We start from the raw sequence: 23,906 nt of genomic DNA, 5'->3' as shown, positions 1-23,906 counted from the left end.
GATCGCGGTACATTGGGTACCAGACATGGTGTAGCAGCTCTTTGTGGACGAGGAAGAGGGAGCGCCGTACGGCATACATTCCCTGGCGAGGAAGTGGAGAGTTCCAATGGCATCAAGTGGACAAAGACTGAATCAACTGACACAGCACGTAGATGCAGTGCCCAGAATGTATTGTGGAAGATACACAGGCCAACATGATACACCAAAAGACATGTTGTAGACGACTCGCCACTCTCTACTTTGGACTGTAAATCACCGACCCAATCCTGAAACTGATAAAAAACTACACTGAAGAAAAGACTCACAACACAGTTGGTAATAATGAGTGGTCTCTAAGCTTGGAAGAACTAGATGCTTTCATTGGATTACTCTACCCTCTTGGAGCATATGGCACTCTGGGTATTTCATACAAAGACTTATGGAACACTAAGTGGGGACCTCTTTTCTTTCAAAGCACCATTCAAGGTACAGATCTGCAGAAATATGCAGTCATCTCATTTCTTATTCTATTTCATCAAGAAGATAACGTAAGGAAACTGATAAATTTTGCCTTGCTTCAGAAATTTGGAATCTATTTACTGATAACTGCATTGTCTACTATAAGCCAGCTGGAAACATGACTGTTGATGAGCAACTGTATCTTCGCCACTACAGGTGCCAATCCATACAGTACTTGCCGAGTAAATGTGCTAAGTGTGGAATAAAATACTGGCTTTCGTGTTATGCTGACAAGTGCTTTATCCTGAACGGTTTCCCTTGCCATGGCAAACATGAAACTCGTGATATAAGCAAGGGTCTTGGTCACCACATCGTTATGAAGCTGACATAGCCATTCCTCAGCTGTGGTCGTAACACTACGACTGACAACTTCTTCACCTTCATGAAACTGACGGATGAGCTGAAACAAAAAGGAACAAGTTTAGTTGGCACTTTTCAGATGTCACTCAAAGAGGTCCCTCCTGTGATGCAAAGTGGAGAGGACAAATGATATGCAACGAAATTTTATAAGTCAGACGACAATCTTCTCACAGTATACAAAGGGAAAAGAGTCCTTATTCTGAGTAACATGCATGATGGATGACAGGTCAATGAGAATACTGAGAAGAAATTTCCAGAAACTTTGCAGGTTTATAATGAAACTGTGGATGCAGTCGATATGGCTGACCAAATGCCTAGAAACTACAGTATCTAAGCTGGCACCACTGATGGGCTGTGCACATCCTGCACTATTCTTGACCTTGCCATTATCACTGCCCGCACAATATTTAATTTACTTACCTCTAAGAAGATTTCACACCCAGGCTTCATCCTCAGAGTAGAGGATGAGCTTGCTGCCCCCTACAAACTGTAGAGAGGGGCCAATATACCCTTGCAGGTACTTAATACCAGCACTGGTCAACACAGAAATAGAAGGCGTTGTCAAATTCAGGTTTCCTGCAAATAACGAAATGGGAATAAAACATCAAATATATGCTTCAAGAGCAACAAGTAAGTGTGCAAAAGCTGTCAAACAAAAGCTCTTCTCAAATGTCAGAACTGTGAGCCCATCCCAGTTAAGAAAATTCTGTCAACTCTTTCAAGTTGTTTGTTCTTACGTTTTAATTCCTTGATTGCAAAAAGCAAGCAAACAAACAGAGCATGTCTAATCCCCTATCGTGTTTTAGAATACTTCACAAATACTTGGTACTTACCTTATTTGCCTGTAAAAGTAGAAATACTATTAGTACTCACATAAAAAGTATGTTTTGACGTTGTTTCAGCCTTTTTATAAGAATAAATAAAAGCACAAAATCCATTATTATTACAATAGGGAGTGTGTCGAAAATAGATTAACTTACAATGTTAGAAGGTGATACCACTCTCCCTCTCAACATCAACACTTTCTCTCTGAGAAAGCTTTACTTTTATGTCCTGCTCCTTTTTGTAATGTACAGTGTGAACTAACCGTAAGTATGTATTTCCCTACAGTACTGACCATCCAATTCGAGTTGTAATGCTATTTAGTAACATATAACCGTGGAACTGATTATTTTATTAGCTTTATACTAGGTGTGGTAATTCAGACGCTTTATAAAAAGATGTTGTCACGAAATGTAACTTTTGCCGATAAAATGGCGAATATTACCATTATTTGTTATCAGAGATTGGAAATATAGATACCCTTCATCTGTGGTCGGAGATATACCATATTGGTCTGACACTGCATGTAAACTGCACCCCTAAATTTCGAGGAAGAAATTTAAAAATATATGTATTGCATGAACATGAGCTGAGCACTGAGAGGAGCAAAATTACCAGAAATTTGCTTGTACTTACATGCAAGAACTCTTATTCACTCTCATTACTGTCTGTACAGGTATTCACTTCATCACTCTTGGTCCCTTCATTTTCTTCATTCTTCTGTCCCCCAGTCCTTTTCTTACCATAGAACCACTAAGCCCTTAAGAAAATTTTCTTTGGGCATAGTGTTTCTGTTCAGAATGACATAAGGGAGTAACTTTCCCTCTTCCCTTCCTCCCCATGGGCTGCAACAGCTAACATCAACAGTTATTTTATGTTTTTGTTTCATTCCAGGCTTCTCTTAATGGGATATTTTTTGCCCTTTCACGTCTACTGTCATATTGCTAAGCATGTCAGAAAATGCAAGTGTTTCGTCAGCATTGCCAATTAGATGTAAAGGGTATGAATGACATTTTCACAACTGGATGACGTACCACTGGAAGTTTACAAGTTTCTTCTCCTCGAAATCTGCTGGAGTTCTCTGTGCTAATGTAGCACTTCTTCAGAGAGCAAGATTATTTCTCTGCATAAACAGACGACACCAACCAATACTCTCAGGGAATTCTCCTTTTGGTATATATAAGACTCTTGCGGCTTCCAAGGCCTTCAGTTGGATTGTTTCTGATGAAATTGGCATTCTGTCCTTCTTCTGATCTTGCATATAGCTGTGAATCTCAGCTTCAAATTCTGGATATTTTCAAATTTCGGTCCCCTGGATAATTTTCTCGTTTTTCTTTCTAAGCAACCGAACATTGCACATTACATTTGTAAACTGCATACCTTCTTCTGGCCTCTCTGTTGGTTGTGGTTTTGGTATAATGCACAATTCTAAGTTTGAAGCATTACATCGTAACTTCGCCGAATTCCTTGGCCATTTATATTGGCATAAAGCAGGTTTCCTTACCAATATCCAACTAAAACTGAATTACAAGCTAACAAACCAATATTTGTAGACTTGCTCAAATGCTCACATCAATAAAATACATGAAATGTTTTCACTGTTGCGTAATAAAATGTTTGCCACCTGTTTCGGTGACAGACACTATTTGTGCTGTGCAAATTAGTACAATTTTTCTTTTACAGCAGGTATATATTAGGATAAGGTAGCAGATATAAGCCACACACAAACTTTTTGAAGATGGAATGCGGATGAAATTGCAGCTTATTTTTGCACCAATATGAGGCTTAATTTTTATTTTTATTTTCTTTGTCATTTGCTACATAACAGTCTTGTAATAGTACCATACAGCCACTCATATTACATGTTTAATACATTGCAAATATTAATGACAAAATAATATATATTTTTTAATATTCCTTTCTTGTACGTCGAAATATCGCAGATTTAACCTTACAGATGAAATCTGCGATATTTCGACGTACAAGAAAGGAATATTAGAAAATATATATTATTTTGTCATTAATATTTGCAATGTATTAAACATTAATTTGAGCTGAAATTTATACGTTGTCATACATATAAAGAATGTTCATTTAAACTAAAGACATTGAAATATCTCGGAAACTACACATCATGTCAAAAAAAGTTATAATTCCAATTAGTTTGTCTTGGACGGCAACATCCAATGATACCACACTCTACCCACCACCTCATCCCATGCGTGGGTCATAGGGGAGCTACTTTGAAATCTTCAATGAGAATACCCCCCCATTTTTATTGCAGATTACAATTCTATAGCAAGTCTACATACCTGTTGTCTAAAGTATTTTCGTCGTTTCGCCATAGGTGGCACTGTAAATGGAAGCATAGAAATGTGTGCACAATAGTAATTTACAACATGCTGTTCAATGGCCCCTGATTATCGAGTGACACCCCACCTCTTTGCTGCAGGTGTAGGACAGGCCAGTATTTCATACTGTCTAAGTGGAAATTCCATTCGCAATGTTATATTGTTGTATCGAAGAGGGGGCTACTCATTACCGCACCTTCGTTGTGTAGCAATCTACGACGTATCATGAAAGGCAGTACACTGTGACTGGAGCTCACATGCCATGCAGACAGAGAACAGATAGCGGGTGTAAACACTACTACACTTGCACAGTGTTTGTTGCCTGCACACCAAACTATGGTTTGGAAAACAGATGTGTAAGTGGACGATGAATGTTGCAACTACAGAACAAAAAAATGGTAATGATCCTATCTTACAGAGAACGTAGAGAAATGTTGAGACTGTTGTTGTCTTGTATGCTTTCCAGACAAAGTTCACTCTCATTTGTTCTTTTACAAGATTGTGAACGCCTTTATGCCTAATGGCAGCGTACAAACCAACAAAAGGAAACGAAGCAAACGTGTTACAGGAGAAGCTAATGAAATAGCTGTACTAGCAGCAGTGCAGCACACCCACGAGATTAGTGCCTGGCAATTACACTGCAATTCCAGTATGTCTGTATGTAATATTGTCACAACTCTGCATCCCCTAATGTACTGACCATCCAACTCGACACGTAATGCTATTTAATAGCGTATATTCGTAAAACTGATTACTTTATTAACTTTATACCACGTGTGGTAATTCACGAACTTTGTAAAAAGATATTATGTCACAAAATGTAACTTTTGCTGGTAAAGTGACGAATATTTGCCAGAGACCAAATCATCGTAGGGCCAGATAAAAAAAAATGACTATGATCAGAGATTAGAAATAAAGGTCAGAGATGTACTTAGTAGAATGTTTACAACTTAAAAGAATCTTGTGTTGATCAACAAACCCGGTTACTGGTTAGATATACAGAATGGTGTTCCCGGCCAGCGGTGGTGCTAAGTTTTTAGCTGACAGCGCTAAAGTAATAAGATTTGCTCGCCAAGGCTGTACAAACAGGCCTTTTTTCCATATTGTAGTGATGGAGGTAAGCATTAATTATGATTATAGGGAGGTATCCTTCCAAATACGTCTGTAATGTGCTTGTCATCAAGGAATTACTCTTCCCGGTTTCTCACTTTTTGCGCCCAGTTACTTTTGTCCGCTAGTGATTAACAACGAATGAAGAAGCTACTTTTATAGACATTTGCATAAACTAGTAATGCGTCCACCTAGAATTCATGCATCTATTAGCCCTTCTTCGAGCAGAAGGATTCATATCCATCATCAGTTTCACGGAAGACGAAAAAAAAATTACTGATGATATCTAACGAAATTTTAGGGTCAGAAGAAGTCTCCGGTTCCTGTACATTTTTGTAAAATATATATATATTTCGTCATTTTGTCTGTTGTGGGATCTTTGTGTGTCTTGTTTTATTGTTGTACTTAGCTTGTCCCCATCTTGGAAAATATATACGTGTCATGTACTGTGAGAATTTGGTCTGTGGTTGGTCTTTGTAGGCTGGCTATATGTACTTAACGTTTTGTTTACGTCCTACTGCGTCACATGCATTTTTACCATGGCAAGATGCAAAAAAGTGCCATTCAGCCTCCAACCCATCGTCTACTTTGTGGCTGCACAAATTTGAAAATTTCTTTTTATTCTTATACTGACTACCACTTCCATCTGAAAAGTATATCAGCTTCTAACATTGGGAAAATTTCCTTTTATGTAATTTATTACATACTTCTGAAACACATGTACAGCCAAAGTGTTGTGCTCCAAGTAGTCACTTAGAATGCAAATTGAAGAACTGCAAACTTCATCTTTTTCATTTTTGAAGTAGACAATAAATGGATGCACTGTTCCCTGGTCATTGATCCAGTGGTACCGTTGTATTGCACCCTGAATCACAAATGTAAAATTTTCTGCAAAATCAGCTAGCACTATGCATTCAGTTTCATGAAGTTGTGCTTTTCTGTCCTTCAAAAATTACTTTGGATTGTAGAAACATAGTGGTGACTTTTGAGTTTTTGTAAGTTATCAGTTAAAGATTCCAAGTACTCTTCCTGAGATTTAACCACTTCTGCCATGTCTGTTGTGACCCACTGTTTAAAGGTAATACTGTCTGGTATTTCCTCATCATATTCGTGAAACAATTCAATAACGGTTTCCTTACCAGGGCATTTATTACACAAAGTCATCATGCATTCATAACTGTTAGTGTCACAGACCATTAAATCTAGTAACTCTTTGTAGTTATGATCACTGATTTTTGCACCAGCAATCATCAGTTTGACATTTTGATGATATAAGCAAACACATACGAAGTGTGTCCCTGAGGATCCAGCCAAAATGCACCACTTAGGGCAGAGGTCACGAAATGTTGACCTTCCAATTTTGCATTCAGGATGAGAATTTTTGAAAGCCACATAAAGTTCATTTAAATTTGACAGCACTAGTCATTTCTGCTTTGTTACTTTAACTTTGTTTATAACAACTCTTGTGATATCTTTGCAACCTGGGCACATTCTACTGTCTTTATCATCTTCAAAAAAACTGCTGTTTCTTTTTAATTGTTTCTTCACTTATACCTACTCCTTCTTTCTTAAAACTGGAATAATGCCGTGCTCTTTCACTAATTTTTGGGTTAGTTTAACCAAACGATGAGAAACGTTGAATTCATGAGCTATTTTTTATCTTGACCATGAGTCAGAGAGCAAACTTAAAATTTTAACTTTTTCCGCATTAGATGTCACTAAACATTTAATTTTAAATTTCTCTGTTAAGCTCAAATATTCAGTGTCAGAGATGCTGTTGGTAGGTTTTCTTCTTCTTTATAAATAATGTTGGTATCAGTATTATAGAAGCATGATTTCAAGTCCTTTCAAATTTTGTCTGAAATTTGCTGTACCTTATTTTCAATAACTGATTCTCTTTTTCTGCTACTTAATTTTATTATTTTCGAAGCAGGAGATACGTCTAGCTAAGAATAAACAAAATCAAATATGCTAACAGCTTCCTGATTAGGATTATAAATGCCATTAACAAGGTTACATGATTCTGGCTCTGGATTCACAACAAATATTTTTGAGTAACTGTTTGGGCACAGGGAATTTCCAGGAATCACATTATGTTTCACTTGGGAAACTGTTTCACTCTCACATAACAAGGACAAATGTTCAAATTTTATTTCCCTCAAACATTTAGTAGGCCTAATAGGCTTTTTGGAACTTTAAGTGAATCACAGCACTTTCTTCCAAAAATGTGGTTGTACTTCAGAAGATATTTCTTCTCATGATACTCACACACTGATGTTACAGAAGAACTTACTCGAAATTTAAACAAAGTTTGTCTATCTTTATCGAAGTCATTGACATTTTTGAAGTTTTTTGAAACTGGACTGTAAACTGTTTTGTGAAACACTTCACTTGCCATCTGTCCAACAGAGCACTGTTCATCCATGTTATTGCATTCCAATTAATTTCTCAAAATTAATTACAAATTACTCACGGAACAAAGCACATAACACATTCTACACTCTTTATGAAGTATTTACATCCACTCTAACAGATGTTTCAGAACAGACTGACTACAACAGTGCCACACCCAGCAATAATGTACTTCTACAATACCACATCCAGTAATAATGTACTTCTTTATTGACAGTAAACCGAAATGTAAATGGGCATTTTTATTACCATAGAACAAAAGTGAATGCTCCTGTTGTTTAATATTGCATTTAAAAAAAATAAATAAACTAAATGAATATTGGTTGATAGTGTTAACTAAATATATGTCACAATTAAATTTTATTACAATGAAACAATAAACCATTTAAATAGCAACAGCCATAAGATCAGTTATAGAGTAATGTGAATTATTTCAGCTCATTTTCAAAAATTCATATCTTTGTTCAGAGTCAAATATCAATCTTGAAATTTTTGCAGTACGTTGCTGTCATATAGGTATAAAAAGTGTGGAAAAATCATGTTTTTATATTCACTCCCACCTGAGATAACTAACCCCAAACTTAACAAAAAACGAAAATTTTCATATTTCAAAAATTCATAGAAAATTAAGGAAACATTTGTAGGTGTTCTTGCTCTGTATGAGGCTAGTAATGTATGATATCTAACTAAAGGAAAGAAATAGACTCTCATAAATCACTCCTTGTTTATTATTTTGGGCCTAAAAAGTAGGCCAGCCGCTGTGGCCAAGCAGTTCTAGGAGCTTCAGTCCGGAACCATGCTGCTATTGCAGTCGCAGGTTCTAATCCTGCCTTGGGCATGGATGTGTATGATGTCCTTAGGTTAGTTAGGTTTAAGTAGATCATGTCTAGGAGACTGATGACCTCAGCTGTTCGAGTTCCATAGTGCTTAGAGCCATTTGAATCTAACAAGTGGATTTTTGAAAATTTGGGTACCAAACTTTAGAGGTCATTTTGACTGGCTATTTTTGGATTTAGGGTATTTTGTGTAATATACAATGTTGCAGAGGCCACTTTTCTAAAAGCAGTCATGTCAATTGCAATGTTGTAACTTAACCCAGTGCAGAGATATTCAAATTTTTGCTAATGTGTTCAGACTGAAAAATCATCGTGCGCGTACAAATAAAAATGGTGCGCGTACAAATAAAAATGGTCGCCATCCAGTAAAGGTGCGAGATAAATTATTTTAAAAAACTGTTTTGAACTTCTCAAATATAGAGCAGTCAAATATTAAAAAAAATTAAAATATTTAAAAATGGCCAAGCAACCATCACTGGACCACTTCATATGGATTGACCCAAATCCTTGTTACTATGTGTATAATTTACATCTGCTGATGAGCAGCAAGAAGCACACGCCCATTGGTGTTCTCAGCACTGAAGTGCAAGGGAGGAAACATTCCTTTTTTCTTATTCCCATTCCCAACAGAACATCGTAGCCATCGATTGACTTACCATCTACAAACTGTGTCTCTCTGAGATGTTTGAAGATTTTGTCTGGGGTCAGCAATTTAAATGATGACAGGCCTACATCAGCTTAATTAGTCATGTGTTGATAGCACATGGAATAGCTTAATCCTCAACAATATGTGAATCAGTTTTAAATGATGAAAAGAAAAATCACTCCATTCAGTATATAATTAAATGAACATTTTAACTTTGGTTTACATCCAGAGATATGTCTTTACTTGCAAATGGGGGAGGGGTACTCTTCGCCGGTATAATGTAGCATTACATCAGTTTAACTAATGAAAGTACTGCAGGCTGTTTTCACTCTGAAGAATGAATGAATAGTTAAGTCAGCTAAAACATTAAAGAGTGGTTTCAGTTGAAAGAAAAATTACAAACTGTTTTCATTTGAGAAGAAACACACACAGACTGCTTTCCCAGAGTATACTGCCGATGAAATCATCTTGGGCTTCCATCTGGGTAGCTGCGTCAAAAATCCGCAACATTTTGATGAGTGTCATTCTCATCATTTGTGTCAGAAGATGATGAGAATGACACTCATTGAAACATCACAGATTTTCGACACAGCTACCCGGTTGGAAGCCCGAGAAGATTTCGTCACCACCGACTGCTTTCACTCGAAAAAATTTAATGAATATTAATCCAGCAACTGAATGTCTGGATTCGAATCTGGGATCTCCTGGTGACTAGGCAGGTGCGGTAACCACTGCACTATGTGGGACGCAGCATTATCGCAACTGCATGGACTATGTAGTAAGCTGGAGCTCCCAAGTTCGAGTCCTGGTCTGGTACACATTTTCGCTTGTCGCTGCTGATTCTGCTTAATGTTGCACTGCAGCTGGCAGATTCCTCTTCTATTTGCGTACAGTGTTTCACATCTGCGGGATCTGTACGGTGTTTGTTCTTTCAAAGGAACAGACACCATGCAGTCATAAAATTGATAATCCTGGCTGGGCTATGGATCCACTTTCTTCAATGTGAATGCATGAAAAAGCCTGACCTCCTATGGGAATCTCGGAGTACTGAACGGGAGTATAATGGACAGGGACTGCAAATGGGTGGTGCTCAGTGGTAGTATGGATTGGCTGTGAGGCATACCGAGATAGTCCATGCAGTTGCAATAATGCTGTGTCCTGGATAAGGCAGTGGTTACATCACCTACCTAGCAAGCAGGAGAACCCAGACTGATGCACATTTTTTCTTGTTGCCGCTGATTCCGATTAATGTCCCGCTGCAGCTGACAGCAGTGTCTGCCTTTTACTTACATACTGTTTTCTTTCTGTTGCTGCCACAGACTGCTTTCACTTGGCAGTGAGGGGGGGGGGGGGGGGGGAAACAAACGAATAGCAATCCAACCGACACGTAAAACTGCAACCGACCGACTCAGTTGTTTTCATTCTGTTACTTCTGCAGACTGGTTTCATTCAAAAGAGCGAATGAGTAGTCCAATGAGCTGAATTGATTGTTTTTATTTGGTTGCTTCCCCACACTATTTCCACTCAAAAGAAAGAATGAATAATTCAACCAATAAGTAAAACGACATCCGAATGAGTTGATTGTTTTACAACAACCGAATGAATCGATTTTTTTCATTCAACTGTTCCTATCACTACAAGTATGATGCTTATATGTCCGCGTTGGAGTCATACTGTATTGCATATATGCCTAAGCAACATTCTCAAATGGAAACATTTTGATTGCCTGTTATATGGCAATATGATTGGGGAATATAAGTACTAGGCAAATGAGGTTTTCTCTTAAGTCTCCAGTTACATCAGGGGCAGAGTCTGGAGGTTGATATAAGATCCAATTACTAGTTCATTTATGATAATGAAACTTGTCCAAACAATGTTACATGCAGCTTTACTGTCACGGTGGATTTGAATTCCTTGTCTGCTGCCACAAACACCATCTTCATTTTCTATTAGCCTAGCCTTTTGTAATACAATTAAATTTACCTGAAAATCACACTGCTATTGATTTTTGGGTTCTAGCCAGCTTTTTGTTCCTAGTATTACGTGTGTGCTCCACTGTGTTTTGTGATTTCTTTGGATCCCACACTAATATTTTGGGGTCTCCTAGATTGGATGGAGACTTGGCTAATCTGTAAAACCCAAGAGTGTATCCCAGGCTAGTAGTCTAGTGCACGTCTTTCCCTTTTAGGGGGCTCTACTGTTCTGAAATCTATAGGGCAAGTCTAGGTAGCTGCGGCCCACCTTGTCACTGTCTCTGGCTCAAGCCACCCACTTGATTTGGAATGAGGAGGTGACAGTCAGTTCTGTGGATAATGCTGCAGATTGTGAATCTCGTTGAAATTCCAAGTAAGGCTGGTCTTCTCTAACTTCTCTCTGAGTCTGTGGAATGATTAAAGCACAACTTCAGAGCTTAGACTACAAGCATAGTATTCTACACTTGGCTATACACTTTTCCCTCAGTAGCTGTTGGAAAAACCCCTTCAGCACATTGACTGAGGTCTCCAGGCATAAACACTGCATGCACAAGGTGATACTTTCCATCTCTTAGCGCCATTTCCCTGAGGGGTACCTTTATTTTCCTCATATTTGAACTTTGATGATGCAGCTCAGGCCGGAATGCAACTGTCACATACAATGAAAGCAGCAATCAGGAGGAGGCATGATAGCAGTGTATGAGTGGCAGGAGAGGACAGAGGTGTCTGGTGGAGCTTGTAGGGACTAGATTGCCAACAGACGCAGTGTCGGGAGGTGGTGTGGCAGGGAGATGGGGAATTGGGGAGAGGGGACTGGGAGTGAAAAAGGAGAGGAGCATGGAAGGGGAAAATGGGTGGGTGCATTGGCAGAGGATGGCCCACAATAAGGGTGTCAGACAAGAATAGGGGGGAGTGAATGGGACAGAGAGCATTGGAACTGTTGGGTAGAGGGTGTGGAGACAGTAGGTTACTGTAGGTTAAGGCTGGGATAGTTTCAGGAATGAAGAATGTGTCATAAGTATAATTCCCATCTGTGAAGTTCAGAAAAGCTTTTTGTGGAAGAGAGTATCTAGATGGCTTGGGTAGTGAAGCAGTCATTGAAATCAAGCATATTATGTTCAGCTACCTGTTGTGTCACAGAGTGGTCTACTTTGCTCTTGGCCACAGTTTGAAAGTGGCTGTTCAGCTTGGTGGACAGCTGATTAGTTGTCATCCAAATACAAAAATCTGTGCAATGACTGCAACAGAGCTGGTATACTTTGTGGCTACTTTCACAGGTGGGCTGGCCTCTGATGAGGTAGGTAGAGGCTGTGACAGGACTGGAAAAGGAAGTGCTGGCTGGGTGAATTGGACAGGTCTTGTGCCTGGGTCTTCTACAGGTAGAGAAAGATCTTGAGTAAGATGTCCCTCATTTCAGTGCATGATGATAGGCAATCAAATCCCTGTCAAAGGATGTGGTTCAGTTGATCCTGTCTGGGGTGGTACTGGGTGATGAAGGGACCACTCCTTTGTAGCTGGTTCTTTGGGATGGTGAGAGGATTTGGGGTTGTGAAGAAATGGCACTGGAGGGTCTGTTGGTGGACTAAGACTGGGAGGATAGTGCCTGTCTGTGAAAACCTGGGTGAGACCCTTAGCATACTGTGCAAGGGAGTTCTTCTCATTGTAGGTGTATCGTCTCCAGGTGGCCAGGCTATATGGGAGGGATTTTTTGGTGTGGAAGGGATGACATCTGTTGAAATTCAGGTATTGTTGGTGGTTGGTGGATTTAATGTGAACAGAAATGTGGATGGAACCATCAGAGAGGAGGTCATCAGTGTCCAGGAATGTGGCACACTGGATCTGAGGAGGACTAGGTGAAGTGAGTGGGAGAGAATCTGTTGACGCTGTGAAAGAATGAAGATAGGGTGTCTTGACCCTGATACCAGATCGTGAAGATATCACCTAGATGAACCTAAACCAGCCTAGGAGTTTGGCATTTTTTGAAGGTAGAAAGGTCTCCTCTAGGTGGACTATAAACAGGTTAACACAGGAGTGTGCTATGCGAGTGCCCATGGCTATGTCACATATTAGTTTGTATACCTTCAGAGGTGAAGTAGATGTGAGTTAGAATAAATTTAGTAATGTGTATGAGGTAGTGGATTTGGAGTCTGAAGGAATTGGGAAAGGGAGCATTTTTTAGTGGTAGGACTGTGGGCATGAGTGATGGTGTACAAGTAGATGTCGTCATCAGTGGCTAGTAGGGATCCAGGAGGTAAAAGGGGTGGGGATGGTGGAAAGTCGGGAGGAAGGAGTTGGTATCTTTAGGCAATTGGTTGGAGATGTTGGTCACTGAGGGCCAAAATTCTTTAAGTAGGGGCACAATAACCCATCCTCAGAACACCAACATTTCAGCAGAAGGAAGAACAGCCATATACAACCTCAAAACAAACCCTGACCTAATCAGCCTACCTGCAGACAAAGGTTCCACTACTGTTGTTATGAATCATATTGACTACTGGCGGAGGTCCTCTGCAAGTCGTCAGTCTCTTCCACCTATGAACTGTGCAGTCTGGTCCCATCCCAGAAGTCCAACATAACATACAATCCCTGCTTAAAGCCTTAGGCCCTTCCAGAACCTCCCTCCTGAGTCTATTTCCCTCCTCACTCTTATGACACCCTGCACATCCACAATCTACATGCTCCCCAAAATCCAAAAACCCAACAATCCTGGGTGCCCAATTGTAGATGGTTATCATGCCCCAAGTGAAAGAATTTTGGCCCAGATTGACCAATACCTCCAACCAGCAGCCCATAATTTAGCCTCTCACATCTAGGATACCAACCATTTCCTTCAGTGACTCTCCGCCATCCCCACCCCATTACTTCCTGGATCCCTACAGGTCACTCTTGATGCCACCTCCCCATATAACAACATTCCTCATGCCTATGATAGTCCTGCTATTGAACACTATATTTGTCAAAGTCCTTCAGATACCAAATCCACTATCGCATTCATCATACATCTGCCCAACTTTATCCTAACTCACAGCTGCATCCCCTTGAGGGGAAGATATACAAACGAATATGCGGCATATCCATGGACATCTGCATGGCGCCCTCCTATGCCAAACTATTTATGGCCCATCTAGAGGAGACCTTCTTAGCCTCTCAAAACACTGATCCATGAGTCTGGTTCAAGTTCATTGATGATATCTTCATTATCTGGTCTCAGGGTTAAGACACCCTATCTTTATTCCTTCACAACTTCAACACCTTCTCCCCCATCCACTTCACATGTTCTTCCTCAATCCAGTGTGCCACCTTCCTGGACGTTGACCTCCTCCTCTCTGATGGCTCCATCCTTACTTCTGTCTACATCAAATCCACCAAACACCAACAATACCTGAATTTCAACAGTTGTCATCCATTTCACACCAAAAAATCCCTCCCATACAGCCTGGTTGCCTGGGAAAGGTGTTTCTGCAGTGACAAGAACTCCTTTGCTCAGTATGCTAAGGGTCTCACTAAGGCCTTCACAGACAGGCACTATTTCCAAGATCTAGTCCACAAAAAAGATCTCCTGTGCTGTTTCCCCTCACACCCACAATCCTCTCACCACCCCCAAGAACCATCCAAAATACCACCCTGGACTGGATCAACTGAATCATATCCTTTGTCAGGGCTTTGATTGCCTATCGTCATGCACTGAAATGAGGGACATCCTACCCAAGATATTTTCCACCCCTCCTAAAGAGGTGTTCTGTCACCTGCCCAACCTCTCTCACATCCTAGTCCATCCCTATGCCCCCTCCCAATCCTAATCCCTTGCCACAGGGAAGACCCAGGTACAAGACGTGCCCAATCCACCCAGTCAGCACTTCCTTTTCCTGTCCTGTCACAGGCTTTTCCTATCCCATCAGAGGCCAGGCCATCTGTGAAAACAGCCAAGTCTTATAGTAGGTCTCTTGCAATCATTGCACAGCTTTTTGTATTAGTATGACTACCAACAAGCTGTCTGCCAGGCTGAAGAGCAATGTAGACCACCCTGTGGCACAACATGCAGCTGAACATAACGTGCTTTGCTCCAGAGCACTTGCCCGCGAAAGGCAAAGGCCCTGAGTTGGAGTCGCAGTCTGGCACATAGTTTTAATTTGCCAGGAAGTTTCATATCAGTGCACACTCTGCTGCAGAGTGAAAATTTCATTGTCATATATTATTAAACTAAAAAACTATTAGTTAACTTTGCTGATATTTTACCACATTTGTTAGATTTTCTTCATTTCAAAGATTTTGTGGTGAACATTAGTACTTATGACATAGTGAGCAGTTCATATTTATGTTACTATTGGTATTTATGATTGCCAGTTTCAGATATTACAAGGCAAAATTTACTGAGCCATATAACCACCATCTTTTCTGTAACAGATATAAAATTCGTGAAAAGCTATAGGGTTTCCAGCTGCGCGGCAATGTTTCGAACAGCACCATACTCATCATCTTCTGGTGAACTGGTGAGATATTATGGATATCATGATATCTGTACTAGCGGTACACCTCCCAACCTGGCTGTGAGTGGCAGGGTACTGTCCAGTCAGTGGGTGGGGAGGCTGTGAGGCTGTGATGGTGAATGCAATGAGAGGGCTGGAGGCAGCACTTGAGTCTCAGTCTGGGCATTTTGGATATGTCTTGTATGCAGGATGATACTAGTATTAGCGTGGGATTCCACTCTGAATTGAGTTGCTATCCTGCATCCTTACTGACCAGGTTCTTGCAAATCCTTATTAAGGGTTCCTTTATAATGCTGTTACAAAAGCCAGTTGCTCAGCATAGCACCTTGGTCTTCCTTTGTGTTATGCTTTGCTACTGCTGATTTCCCTGTGTGTCTTAGTTATACATACCTGATGTGCTCCTCACAGCATTTTGAGATACAGTGCTGCATTTGGCCAATGTGTTGGTGGCCATATTCACGATGGGTACTGTGTATTCCACGTATATTCAGTTTTAGTTGGTATTTTGCAGAGCCAAGGTATCGTTCCATCTTAGGTGGTGATTGGAAGATGGTTTTTATCTTGGATTTATGAAGCACTCCCTCAATTTTGGCTGAGGGCAGCCTCGAGTAAGGAAGGAAAGCAATTCGCCTGTGTTCTTACTTCAATTTTTGGATTGCTGCTCCTTTTCTCTTCGCAAATGCCTTACTATCCTGTGTTTTACTGTACCCATTTTTGCCAAACACTTCCCTCAGGGCTGGAAGACTTTCATTATCACAAATGGTGTGCACACTATACACTAGGGTGGTTAGCGTTGTCTGCTGTTGCACTGGATGGTGGCAGCTTGTTGCATCCAGGTACAGGTCTGTATGGATCTTCTTCATATATACTGTATGGCTGAATGTATCATCAGCATTCCCATTTATTGGAACATCCAAGGAAGGAAGACACCTGTTGCACTCTATTTCCATAATGTATGCAGTGCTTTGATGTTGTTTAGATGGATCAGTAACTCATTCAACAGCTATCTGTCATGCTCTCTCACCACGAAAGTATTGTCAGTAGAAGTTGCTGGGATTTTGGTGATTGGTTTGAAGGTCCAGTTGCTCATAGCATCCCGTGTAGAAATTTGTGATCCCAGGAGCTATTGGGAGTCCCATGGCCACTTCATAAAGCTCTCCGTTGTGCCTGAAGTAGGTGATCATCAGTGCATGTTCAAAAGGTTTAACCATTTGTAGCTTGAAATGTTGAGTAAGGAGCACCAAAGAATCTTGAAGAGATACTTCTGTGAACAATGGTATAACATCAAAACTCATGAGCAGTTTACCCCTTTGTAATCGCATGTTCTTAAGTACTTTCACGAAATTGGCTGAGTTCTTTACATGCTGTCTACAATGTTCCAAAAGGGTTTTAGAAGTGTTGCCAGTTATTTGGCTAGTCCATAATTGTGTGAGTTAATGGTGTTAAGTATTGGACGCAGAGTGGAAGAAGGCTGGAAAAACACCTGGAAGCTCTGACTGCCATCTTGCTTTCCATGCGTGCATCACATTGGCCCTCTCAGGAAGGCCCTAGACATTGCTATTACGCTTATATAAGCAGAACACCATCTCAACCCTGGCAGTCAGTGCTTTAAACACCTGATTACGATTGGTGGAGTCAGCTGTCGAAAGCTAGAGTGTCTTATTCGAAGTGCCACGGCTTGCAAACTGAGAAGATGTTATTGCTACTATTTTTTTACTCGTAATCAATTTGCTTTTTTTATGGTTTACTTTCTTCAGTATTTTGCAGTGTGCTTTGTAATGCGCTAAAACATCAAAATGTGCTGTTTGTGACTGGCAGATTGTCTTACAGTATACCTTTATTCCTTGAGTAATCCAGAGCTTTTTGTAGACTTGAGTCTAATATGAAATACTTTTGAGAAAAATAGTTTTCAAATAAGGTGTGAATTTTAATAAATATGTTGACATTAAATTAGTTGTATTTTTTTTCATGTCAATGAGCACTGTATACATCCCTCCAGTTCAAGTGATCACTGGAATTGAAGTTGTTGGCTATTTTCTTCTGTATGGTATATGAGAGTGCAGGAGCACAACTACCACTCAGTGATACTGAAATGCATAGTTTTCCTGGTGTTTAGCATAAACAGGCAGCATCTTGCAGTACATGATGCCAAACATTTAGCCCTGGATGCAGATATTGTAAGATGAGCCTCGTAGCACAGTGTGTGCATTTGCGTCTTTAAATAATGTGAATGGTTGGGGGGAGTTCCCAAAGCTCAATAAAAGCTGCACTGTCAAGATGCCATTGAGGTGGTATATGCACACCAGAGTGTAGTGTTAACTGAAATGTCACACAATCCATTACTTAATAAATTAGTTGTGCAGCTACCTGGAGACAAGTGATAAGTTTCGGTGACAAACACAGCAGCTCCATAAGTTGCCCACTTACCACTGGAATTTTGCTGTTTGTAAGTTGTACCTGCCTTTCAGCATAGCAGTGTTTGAAAAGTTTATCAGTTCTTGCTCATAAAATCGATCTTGTTTCTGCATAGCGAAAGCTATTCCCTCCCTAGCTCACTTATTAAACTTGCAGATTGTCACTAGAATTGTTTGGAATAAAATCAGTTACCAACAGAAATTTGTACTCTACAGGTCATAATCAATGAACTGAGTTGGAAATGAATGAAGGTAACAATGACATAACAAATCACAGTGTGCACCTATGTAATTTTATTCTCTTGTAGTTCTTACTGCAGCTGGGACTGATACAACAAAATACCTTTCTTTATACTGAAGTTAAGTTGTAGCAACCTGAAATTCGGTAACTGACGTGGTTAATCATGTGCATCTTAAATTTTTTACATTTCTTGTGCTTACTTAGGGTGCTGTGTGGTCCCCCCCCCCCCCCCCTCCACTTTTCTTTTGCCAGTCATATAGATACATACATGTTCAAAAGAATTTATTGCTAGAAATACATGTATTACAAACCTGCATGCAAGTACTACTTTATATACATATCTTTATTTTTTGTTGACATTTTCTTTGTTGATTTACATGGTTTTGGATTCTTTAAGACAAAGAAGAATAATTACCAATTTTGGGGATGTAGAACTCAGTAAATTAACAAATGTCGTATAGAGTCAAAACTGGTTATTACGACATCAAAGAGCCTGACAGTTTACCCTTGTTATAGCTGATAGTCACATAAACAGGGTTTCTGCCTTCTTTCTTGATAAGTATTTCATGACTATAAATTTTAGGCTGCCTTAGTGTTAATCCTTCAGAGGGACTGAAGAGGACTTTTATGTTTATGCAGCATGTACAGCAATAAAATGCCAGTAAAATGCAAAAACGTTTAATAAGTGAAGAATGAAGTAGCAACAATGTAAATTGTTCAATAATGTTGAACATGGTTTTAGATATTGAATGAGATAAAATGTTGAGCACATTTAAAGCTTGCTGTAAGTACTGTATAGTTCAGTAGTCACAAATGACACACCGGCATTCCAGTTACTGTATTACAAAAATGAGTCAACAGTAGCAAAATGAAAAGACAGAATTCGTTATATAAATTACACAAAAGTGTACACCATCTCCTACGTTTCTCTTTAAAATGTTCTACAAATTTGATATACTGCATCTAACACATTGAAAATTCTAACACACATAACCACAAAACATCAATAATGAATACACTATTCTTCTTCTTCTATACTTTGAAAAAATAACACATACTGGAAGTTAATTTTCTAGTTTTATATGACCAGAGAGCAGACAGTGTTGTTAAGTTTTTTAACCAGTTGACTTAACTTTAAAATGCAGTACAGTAATGCATACTACAGTAGACTTTCCTACTTAAGGTAATCAGTTGTTGGCTTTCAGCATTTAAGATGTGCATACACTTTTTGTATTTGACAGTGTATTCATTTTGATGCCTAATTTGAAAACATCAATCCTCAGAAAACAAGTGTTTGAAAATAAGCATTACATTGCTGTTAGTACTCCCCAAATACATAACAAACAAAAATGACCATGGACTTTATAGCTGATATATCTCTCCGAAAATGGAATAAAAATACTTCATCATTTGAGATAAGTCACAATAAGTGATGTTGTACTAAGCTATCTTTTAAATATGGTGTTTACATAGGATTTAGATGGGACTGTTAGTTTTTGCTGTTATAGCTAATACATCATTAAAAGCAATGGCGCTATCAACAGTATTGACTGTATTTTCCTCCACTAATTTGTTATGGGATAATATTCTGGGGTAGCTCCTTACTTGGGCAAAAAGTAGTCATTGCACAAAAGAAAGTAATTACTGTTAGATGTGGACTTCATCCAGGAGTACATCTTGCAGGTATTTCTTTAAACACTTGGGAATGTTAAACCACAGTCTCACAGTACATTTGTTCACTTATGAAATTTGTTGTCAATCCATCTGAGTTTGAGAGCAACAGTAGAACGAAAAATGACCTGCTTTACCTTTTAATGAGTCTACATTTGGCACAAAAAGGTCCTGTTGATGAAGTCCACATTGTAATGGTTGTCGTGAGTACAATCTGTGAAAGAAGTAACTAATTGACTAACCAGCCATAGCATGATGTCCCACCTTACATGGAGATCACATCTCAGTTTGCAAACCATTTATTTAATTTATTTATAGCGGAAGTATTTCTTTATATTGACTTTTCATCATCATTCCTTCTGCAGTTTTCCAGTATAAAGATCTTCAAGTAATATGAGACTCAGCATTATTATGGAGCTTGAGCATTCAGACTGTTGTACATTTTCATGCTGAAATGCTTGTCCTGGTGTTCAAAAGTGCACTGATCGCCAGTAAGATTAAGAACATGAAAGGAATTTTCTGGAAGCCTTACCAGCATTTTAGATTGTTGAAGGAGCCTAACTATACAAGATAGTGTTCCATAAGGTGTAATACACGAGAATACTAGCTACCAGTGACATAGCACTGAGTCATAAGAGGCTGCTGATGTGGAGATGTCCCAATGCCTCCCCACACCATTATATTACAAGTGACCCTACTGTCTCTCTCCCAGCCACTGGTGGAAAGTGTCCTCTCCCCTCATCACCATAACAATCATAGACAATAATTGTTTGAGTTAGTGCAAAAGTGACATTCATAACTGATGGTGATGAAACATCACTCATCAGCAGGCCATTTGTCTCCTGTGTATATCACCACTCCAAACAGTCACCTTTGTTGTGCTATCAGTGGCACAAGGTAGTCTGATCACTGGTGCAGTATGCATGGGGTGGTGTTGTAGTAAGCCCATTAGTTGCCCACAGAAGACGGGCAGATGCAAAGGAGTGAACGGGTACTTGGCACATCCAAAGGAGTGAATATATGCTTGGCACACAATACAACTATCTATCCTCTGTGCAGTAAGGCTTCACCAAATGGAATCTTGAAAGTCCATTTCACATTCTAACATCCTATATGACTGGATACTGCATGCTTTTGTTGATAACCACAACTTGGCAATCACACCAACCTCCTCAAACCCCAGAAGTTCTTAATAGAAAGCAGTTGTCAATAGATCTTGCTTCTGATTCACTGCAATCATTTACACAAGTATTCTCTTTGTTCTGGAGTTTACTTTCATTTTTCATATGCTTTAATCCATTCCCTTTCTCTTTTACTCCTTTTTATTTTTAATTTTTCTTCTGTTTTTCAATCAATATTTGATCATATCGTCTCTCTGCTATTTTCTTTGAATTTGCAATTTCTTGCTCCAAATACAAATTTACTTTTAATAATGTTGCTTGAGTTGTGGGTTTAATTCTATGAATTATTTTTATCATTCTTGTAACTACAACACTGTCTCTTACTTAAACTTAATGATATTTACAGAAATTTTAATACATAAAAATTCTTCATGAAATGGCAGGTACTGAAACTAAGTAATAGCTTACTCCTAACAAGAAAGCATTGTGCACGTTTTGAGTCAACTCACAAGGAAAAAAACTGTGCAGATACTATTGAAAGTAAATTAACGTGTACACTGTTATAACAAGAAATGTATATTAAATGCTCTTTGATGACAGTGTCACCATATATGATAGAATATTTTGCTTATTTCAGCTACTTTAACACAACTGAACTTATAGCTGTTGCAAACACAAAAGTAAGTGAAATAATTTGAAAATTCTGTAATAAAAAGCCAATGGATAAGTCAGAAAGATCATATGATGAACTTTTGAGGAAGATAATCAAGTAATTACCCAGTTTTTTAAAGACATTTCACAGTTCGTCAGTGGGAAAATGAATGGCTGTTGTTGGGGAAGAGTAAGTTATATCAGATGGAAGCTGGATAATTTTACTGTTGTGTATGCAGGAGACACTGCAGGGATAGAAAGATTTATGTTGTGAAAGACACCAGTAGTAATGAGGTAGTTCCAGCATTTCATAATTTAATACCTTTTTGTGTGCTTATGATACTGTAAAGTCCTGGGTGGAGTAAAAATAAGGGAAGGAATGAAGTTAACCATTCGTTGTATAGTTAATCAAGCAATGGAAACTCCAGGTAGGAATATCAACAATATAGGAAAAGGCAGACTGCTACTTAGTGCTCCAGCTTCTTGGGCCACAATGTAACATCGCATGGGATACAAGCAGCAATCTGGAGGGCCAGGAATAGGGGTAGTAGTGTATGGGTGGCGGGGGGGGGGGGGGGAGATGAACATTGTCTGGTGAAGTGTGCAGGTCTGCCAACAGGTGCAGGATCTGGTGGTTGTGGGGCAGAGAGGTGGGGGGAAAAGGAACAAAAGAGGATAGGAGTGGGGAAAGATTTTATGGGCGGATGCATTGGCAGAGGGCTGCAAATAAACAGGGTGGGAGATGAGAATGGGGAGAAGGTGGTAGGACAGAGAGAGTGGAAACTGTTGGGTGGAGGATGTGGGGACAGTATGTTACCGTAGGTTGAGACCGGGATAGTTAAGGTAGTGGAGAATGTGTTGTAAGGATAACTCCCATCTGGGCAGTTCAGAAAAGCTGGTGGTGGAGGGAAGGTTCCAGAGGCCTCGAGTAGTGCAGTATCGTTGAAACAATTGTGGACCAGGATTTGTGGAGGTTAGATGGGTGACAGAAAATGACTTTATGAGGGGTGGGAAGTATCTCTTGGTAGGATGTCACTTATTTCTGGGCACAAAGATAGATAATCAAAGCCCTGGTGAAGGATTTGGTTCAGTTGTTCCAGTCCGAGGTGCTACTGGGTGACAAAGGGGACACCGCTTTGTGGTTGGTTCCTGGGGGTGATGAGAGGATTGGAGGTGTGAGGGGAATGGCACTGGAGCTCTGTTACGGATTAGGTTCTGGGGGATAGTGCCTGTTTGTGAAGGTCTTGGTGAGACCCTCACCATACTGAGCAAGGAAGATATGCCATCTTGGAGAAGCCAGAGGGATATTTTGGTGTGAAAATGCAGGTACTGTTGGTGGATTTAATGTGGACAGAGGTTTGGATGGAGCCCTCAGAGAGGAGAAGGTCAACATTAAGAAAGGTGGCATGCTGGGTTGAGTAGGACCACATGAAGCGGACAGGAGAGAAGGTGTTGAGGTTGTGAAGGAAACGAAGATAGGGTGTCCTGGCCCTGGGTCCAGATCATGGTTGGTTGATTGATTTGGGTGATGGGACCAAACAGTGAGGTCATTGGTCCCATTGGATTAGGGAAGGAAATCGGTCGTGCCCTTTCAGAGGAACCATCCTGGCATTTGCCTGAAGGGATATTGGGAAATCACGGTAAGCCTAAATCAGGATGGCCGTACATGGTTCAGATCTTGAAGATATCATCAATGAACTTGAACCAGACTAGGAGTTTGGTGTTTTGAGAGACAAGGAAGGCCTCCTCTAGAAGGTGCCATGCGGGTGACCATGGCTGTGACATGGATTTGTTTATATACCTTTCCTTCAAATGAGAAGTAGTTGTGGATTAGGATAAAGTCAGTAAGAAATACAAGGAAAGTATATAAACAAATTCATGGAACAGCCATGAGCACCCATATGGCACCCTCCTATGCCAATCTTTTTATGGGGCATCTAGAGGAGACCTTCCTAGCCTAGTAAAACACCAAACTCTGAGTCTGGTTCAGGTTCATTGATGATATCTTCATGATCTGGACCCAGGGCCAAGACACCCTATCTTTATTCCTTCACAACCTCAACACCTACTCCCCAATCCACTTCACATGATCCTCCTTAACCTAGTGTACCAAATTCCTGGGACCACCTCCTCTCTGATGGCTCCATCCACACTTCTGTCCACATTAAAGCCACCAACAATACCTGAAGTTCAACAGCTTCATCACTTCCACACCAAAAAATCCCTCCCATACAGTCTGGTCACATGGGAAAGGCTTTTCTGCAGTGACAAGAACTCCCTTGTCCAGTATGCTAAGGGTCTCACTAAGGCCTT

General features: G+C 39.9%; 1 protein-coding gene across 1 annotated transcript in view; it reads left to right on the top strand.

Moving 5' to 3' along the window:
• Nucleotides 1-4,947: 4,947 nt before the first annotated feature.
• Nucleotides 4,948-23,906, top strand: part of LOC126188198 (probable 28S ribosomal protein S16, mitochondrial) — a 30,746-nt gene continuing 11,787 nt past the window's right edge. The window contains exon 1 of the mRNA XM_049929740.1: nt 4,948-5,148. Coding sequence (XP_049785697.1) covers nt 5,035-5,148 — 114 coding nt within the window. The 5' untranslated portion in view covers nt 4,948-5,034. The remainder of the gene's footprint in view (nt 5,149-23,906) is intronic.

This window comes from Schistocerca cancellata, chromosome 5, assembly GCF_023864275.1.
Source record: "Schistocerca cancellata isolate TAMUIC-IGC-003103 chromosome 5, iqSchCanc2.1, whole genome shotgun sequence".
Lineage (NCBI taxonomy): Eukaryota > Metazoa > Arthropoda > Insecta > Orthoptera > Acrididae > Schistocerca > Schistocerca cancellata.
This window is presented reverse-complemented; position numbering and strand designations above follow the sequence as displayed.